At 43.1% G+C, this 6699-nt stretch overlaps 1 protein-coding gene across 1 annotated transcript; it reads left to right on the top strand.

The window, feature by feature from the left end:
* Positions 1–364: 364 nt before the first annotated feature.
* On the top strand, positions 365–5684 carry LOC101755259. Its single transcript, XM_004982281.3, has 2 exons — positions 365–963; positions 4152–5684. Exons 1-2 carry the CDS (start codon positions 467–469, stop codon positions 4402–4404), a joined length of 750 nt encoding a protein of 249 aa, XP_004982338.1. The 5' UTR covers positions 365–466; the 3' UTR covers positions 4405–5684.
* Positions 5685–6699: the final 1015 nt, after the last annotated feature.

Below are 6699 nucleotides of genomic sequence, written 5' to 3'. Positions count from 1 at the left end.
GTGAATTTTAATTTGAAAATGGCAAAGGTAGATGTGCGTTTTTAAGTAAAATGGATTCATCTTCATTTGTTCGATTATAAAAAAAAGTTTCATGAATTTTGTAGATGATTTGATGGTTATTTTGCTCAACTTATGTGATAAAAGTGATGAAAATGTAAAAAAATAAAAGATAGGATTCGGTGTCAGACGCAAAATTTTTCAGTGTTAAGAAAAAAATTCATTCTAATGTCAAATAAGGAACTCCTATAGCAAAATCACCTTTATTTGTCAGATTTGACTGACATGTGGGGTTGAGTATTCCATTGTAACACTGCGTGACCCCACCCTTTGTTGCTCGGGTTCGCGTCCTCGTCGGTGACCCCTCCACCGAAAGCCACAAGAATCCATCCGCTTCCTTCCTCCGCTCCGACCTCCGAAGAAACCCACCCCCAAATCGCGCACTCGCCCGCACGAATCTCCGCGCGCCATGGCCTCCTCCCGGAACCCCGACGCCCCTGCGGCGCCGGCGCTGCCCTCGGCGCCCGCTGTGGAGCCGCTTGAGGCTCAAGCCCCAAACCCTAGCATTGTTCCCAGCGACCCCCCGTCGCCAGAGATGGAGGCCACGGCGGAGGCGCTCACGAGGGAGGAGGTCCTCCGCCGGCGCCGCCGTCGCGCGGCCCGGCTTGCGGGCGTGTACCGCCGGCTGTACTGGGCCATGGCCGAGGAGGTGCGCGCGCGGCACCGGCAGTACGTCTGGGACCTTGCCCGGAGCCCGCTCGAGGCCGAGCAGCCGCCGCCGCCTCCCGGAGCCCCCATCCCCGCGGTCGGGGAGCCGCCGCGGCCGGCGCCGGTGCCGAGAAGGAAGAAGTGCGGGTTCACGGGGTGCAAGGTGCGGGCCATGGCGACGACCCGGTTCTGCCACTCCCACATCCTGTCCGATCCCAAACAGGTGCTCTACAAACCCTGCGCCTACATAACCAAGAGGTTCGTCCCTTAACGCTCCCTTCTTCGTTCGACTTTGTACTTGATTTGGAAGAGGCCATGGATCTTGGCGTTGTTGGGGTTCCTTATTCGATACCCTTGCTGGTCTGGATCTAGCCAACTAGTTATCTAGGTTTAGTTTTTCTGAAAGGGGATGACCCCCCTCTGTCACATTTGGGGATTGGATTGCCATGCTTCCTTGGAGAATCATTGAGATTGCTGCCATTTGTGGTGCATTTAGGTCAGTATCTAATTGAAACGGATGCCGTACTGTGTGGATGCTGCTGTTAATTCATGGTGATTCATTGGGCATCGGTTGTTTTGTGAATCTTTTTGGGGAAAGCATTTAAAAAAAAATAATTTGTGCCAAATAGAAGATCTAGGCTCAGGATTGGTGGCTCTGCAATGGATGCTCCTGCGCTCCTCTTATCTGTGCAGTGCAACGGCGGAGCTTGCCAATGAACTGAGAGGGGGCCAGTAAGAGAGAAAATTAGATTTACAAGCCAAAAAAATGAGCAGTCTTTAAGCAAATTTCTGAGTTTAAAGGGGGGCCATGGCCCACCCTGGCCATAGAGAAGCTCCGCCCCTGGTGCAGTTTGCATTGCTGCATGGATAAAGTGGTCTGGTCTAGGTGTTATTTAGTTTTGTTCAAGTTCAGCAGAGCATACTTTTCAGTTCCTGGCTTCCTATTTTATGGATAAACTGATGCTGTATTTCCGAGAATTGTCCTAGTGAACTATAAAGGAACCTTGCTTTGGACAGCAAGCTCCCCTGTGGTTGTCCATCTGCCTGCATAGGTGCTTGAATCTTGGTGTTATTCAAATTTGTTCCAGTTGTGCAGCTTAGAATTAGGCCTAGATCTTTCCTTGTAAGGGTGGTTGATGCTTCATTCATGGAATTGGTTCATGAGACTGCAGTGAGCCTGTTGTTGGCCAGTGAGTTTCCCCTTAATGGAACAGCACATTTTGGAAATGTGGAAACCTTGTCCGCCTACACAGCGCCTCCGCTCTAGGTGCCACCTTTCTGCCTAGTCTTCCTATGTAGCTGCCTAATCGTGCTTGGTGCCACCCATCTACCTGTCTGATGCTTTCTAAAACACTACAATACAATTTATGTCCAGGTTAAAAAGTCAGGGAAAACATAACATCAAATGCTTATTCACTAAATGTGGGCCATCATGGTTACACAGAAATTTGTAGCCTGCTGTGCAGCTGGTATCTGTGTTTCAGTTATGTTCGCCTGATGCTTAGGTTTATGTTTACAATAAGTTGATATTCTGTGAAAATTGTGGATTAGAACCACTTTTGTTTTTCATTACCATAATTTCTGGGGTGCGGTCCCTGATAGTTTGGTAGATTATGACTCAATGGGATACCTTTGTCTTAAGATGTAGGGATGTAGACCAAAAGCAGATGATACAATTCTGTGTTAGGTTTTTCTTTTACTGGCCACATAAGATTCTTCTAGTGACCTGCACAAAAAAAAGATTCTTCTATTGCTTAATCTATCTGGTAGCAGCCTGTCTTGTGTAATGGTAACCTCATACATGCAGCCTGTTCAACTGTAACAAAATACTGGGGTCCTGCTTAATGTTCCAAGTGCAAATATCAATATGATTTTTTTCGTGTGTTGTGATTAATGACATTTGCCACTTCTTTTCTTTCCTTTAGATCATCTGTATTCTTTCTCTGGAGTGAAGTAAAAAAGTCCATTTTATGATTATGTTTCGGTTTGAAGTTCTGAAGAATTAGAAATTTCTGTTGGTAGATATTTTATGATTTAGCCAAGTTGGATCGATCAGTTTCTGCTAACAATGTAGCTACATAAGATTCTCTTATGGCAATGGAACATTAAGGTTCAATGGGATAGGGTTGTTTTTCTCTATATAAGTGAGCTGCTCCATGTTTGCTAATGAAATATTGTTTCCTATGTTTTATTAATTTATTATAACTAGCATAAATGCACGTGCGACACGCACGTGGTTTTAAAAAATCACTAACCACCAATTTAAGATTCCATAGATCGAAATATTCATACCTGTCCATCTGTCCGAGAGTTGCATGCATGATATGGCCATCCATGCGTGGACTCGATTGTGCGACGGGATAGGAGATCAAGATGAACAGACTGAGTCCAACAGAGTAGCAACGGTGATTATACACGGCCCCATACTTGCACTGCCGTTCGTCTTCCATGGCTGACCAGCAAAAGTAGGTATGGTGAACTTGTGTCATGCTTCCGTGCCTGACCAGCAGCCAATGTTCAATGAGCAGCCGTGATATGCCTGACACGCAACAGGCCGGCATGGACGGCAACGTACACCATGCGCAATCCTCGCACTAGATGACTGCAGGCGTGTGCGCTTATCACGCATCAGCGATCTCTTCTATAGTACAAGGCAACAAATCAACGCTATCCCATTTTGCATGCAATCTTGCTTATTTGTTGCTTGTTTAGTTGAAACACTGATTGAGTCATATTAATATTCTGCTATCACCTGCCAATGATAGCGTATCAATACATGGAAACCGATCAACAAAATACGTGATCGCTGGCCCACATGTATGGGTACACCGGGAGGGTAAGGCCAATGCGCGGTGTCGTTAAAAGCTGGAAAAGAGTGGAAACATGTTAGAAAACATGTTTTTGGGTGTTTCTCCATGCATCTCATCCTCATTTGGACTGCGTAGTGGGTCCAACGTGAGGAGTAAGGGGGAATATATCTGGGTAACAAATGTTTTCAATTGTTTTCGATCCTTATAATATAGATAGATTGAGCTCCGTCTAATAGGTTGGACTACACAACTCAAATAGGATGTGCTTTGGTTAGTTCATTCCAGTTAGGTTTTTGTGGTTGTCTACTTCAATCTGATTTTTCTGTTTGTGAATTTTGACTTACATCAGTGAACCTAGTTAAGATTTGAAACAAGTTTCAATATTTTCTGTTGACATATGGTGTCCATTGAATTTCATTTCATCGAACTGGTTGAACTTTGAGTAAGAAACAGTTGGTTTTGTAATGTTTTGGTTTGTTTACCTTGACTATGTCTCATAGAGTCATAGTTGGATTTGTTTTCCTTGATTGCCACCAGCTCAGTAAAGTTTTGGTATATGTTTCCATTTCTTTTAGATTTCTTTCCATTAACTGATTTTAACTTGAATATGCTAACTCTTGCCCTGTTTTTTTCCAGTGGGGTACAGGGTGGGCTTGTCACCTGTGGCAGGCCAATCATAAAGTCTGCAGCTCCCTCGTTCTGCAATATTCACTTGCAAAGAAGTCAGAAGAGCATTACACAAGCTTATAGGAAGGTTGGCTTTAACCCACCCCTTACAGGCAAGGTCACCCCAAAGTTTAGTGTTTTGGTTGCTGAATGTGTTCGTCAGATCCAAGACAAAAGGAGACAATCACGACAGAAATGCCCTAAAGATGGAAAAGTTGACTGACCCATACATTGATATCCATCCGTGCGAACAAAATTCATGGAAAGTCAGGCATTCTTTTGAGGTATACCCAAAGTATTGGTAAAGTACTCTGCCAGATTGCGGCTGTCACCCTTTGTTGAATGATTTGAATACTTGAAACTTACAGACATACATGAGTTAAAGTTTAAAGTGTCATTGGAAGAACTGTTTTCTCAGGAATGGTTCAGTAGCATATTTGAAACGAAAACTTGAAGGAGCAAGCTTGTGGTGATAATCAAGTATCAGCTGCGAGGGCATGCAGTTACAGATTTCTCAGGAGGTCTATCTTTTATGTATTGGGCAGTCTTATATCTTGAGCTTTATGAGTTGCTGAACATGTTTGGTCTGATGATGTGTTGAACCATCATCTGCTTGTTGGTCCTATCATACCCAATACCTGCCTGCGTGAAGGCCTGTAACTGCCAGCATTAAACCTATCTACATGGATTCGTATGAAAAGCATGGTGACTCTTGTGGATGTCACAAATCTTTCTCTGATTTGGATTCCATGTCATGAGTTACACAGATCAGAGTTTCAACCTGTGTATTTGGTCATGCAGATTGCTTAGTGGCGGTCTAATTGTTCAGCATGGTGCACTCGGTATAGAAAATGCTCATATTGTGGAGAAAAAAGAATTATTTCTTGCCAATTGGAGATTCAATGCATGTGCTTGGAGTGTACTTTGTTGAGAGATGTATGAATGCGAGATATGTACTTTCACGGACATGAGCTGTACATGGTATCAGATGCTACTTACAAGGAATGTTTCGATTATGACGAACCAAAGGAAGAGCCTAATAAAACATGGATTCATGTGGATACTGCAGAATGCATTTATGTTTATTGGATGTCCGGTGCCTGGCAATGGTATAAAATTTCATGATTTGCACAAATGTTACCCAGAGTGGTTTTATGGATGGAGGCTGCTAGAATCTGGCTACAATGTGTAAGCATTGTAAGCATATATCAGATACCGTGCAGGAACAATGGAACATAGTAGTGCTTGTTGCAGTTTCATGGCTGTAAGATTTCTGTCATACTAGTGATTGGTTACAGTTTCATGACTCTTAAGATCTCAGGTTTGGCAAGGTCTAAGGCAACTAAGAACAAACAAATGAGCACCTTTCCTGATATCTCATTAGTTTTGCTGTTGTTAGTTGTTAGATATTACCATGTCAACTCTTTTATTGTTTTTCTCATGTTGTAAGATTTGGATTATGTGCTTCATATGATTAGATACATATGTTCTATTTTTGCCGCATCGTTTTCCAGCCACAATATTGGCACATGGTTAGTATACACTCCCTCCATTCCAAATTTCCAAATTGTAGGTCGTTTACTCATTTTGTCTTTTTTTTTATGTTCATAGCTTTTGCTATGCATCTAGTAATAGTGTATATCTATGAATCTAAAAAATTTTAAACAACCTATAATTTGGGACGGAGGAAGTATTTATTATCAAGTTTCTAGTCCTGGAATTTGTTTGGAGAGACAGCTATTTTAACGTATAAGATTTTCTTTTTCATTTTAGATGTGTTTGGACTAGTGTTGTAAAATCAGGTTTGTCCATTAGGTTCAGTTTTGTGGACACCTAGTAGTTTGTGTTCATCAAACAATCATTACAGGAAAACTGTTAACTTCCTTAAAAGGGACAATCTACATTTCATAATCAAGAGCACATCCGCCCTGCTTTCAGGTTGGTCAAACCCTTGTAAACATAGAAGTACTTCCATCTTAGGCTACTATTTCTTTTGTCATTTCTGATTTCTAATGATGGCGCTGTCTTGACTTCACAAACAGGTCAGACAAATGTTAGCGAAAATTAGCTGTTCATTGACCCGTGAATATAATTGTACATGCTGTTAAATATCACTTATATGTTGTAATTGGATATTGGAATACCGTTAACGTCTTGAGGGAGAGCTGACGGCTGACTTCCGGCTCTTCTTGTCCTGGCTCTTTAATTAAGGGACATGTCACGATATATTACATGAATCCGCTCTTCCAACCAAATGCACCTAGCAACTGGAAGCGACACGGGGCTCTCTTTATTGGGCTTTATGGGCCGCAAGGACTCCATTTGGGTCAATCACCAGCCCTACTCACAGCCGGGCCAGACTGGGCTGCCTTCCCACGCACTCCAGAACGAAAAGAAAAAAGAAGTTGTACAACAGAGCCCATGATCTGACTGGCGACTTGCAAGTTGCAACCAAATGCCGCCACAACCCCTCACCAATCTGTACGGTCGCAGCATTCGCCAGTCCTCGACCATCAGG

Source organism: Setaria italica, chromosome IX, assembly GCF_000263155.2.
Source record: "Setaria italica strain Yugu1 chromosome IX, Setaria_italica_v2.0, whole genome shotgun sequence".
Lineage (NCBI taxonomy): Eukaryota > Viridiplantae > Streptophyta > Magnoliopsida > Poales > Poaceae > Setaria > Setaria italica.
Note: the sequence above shows the minus strand (reverse complement) of the source record. Positions and strands in the feature narration are given on the sequence as shown.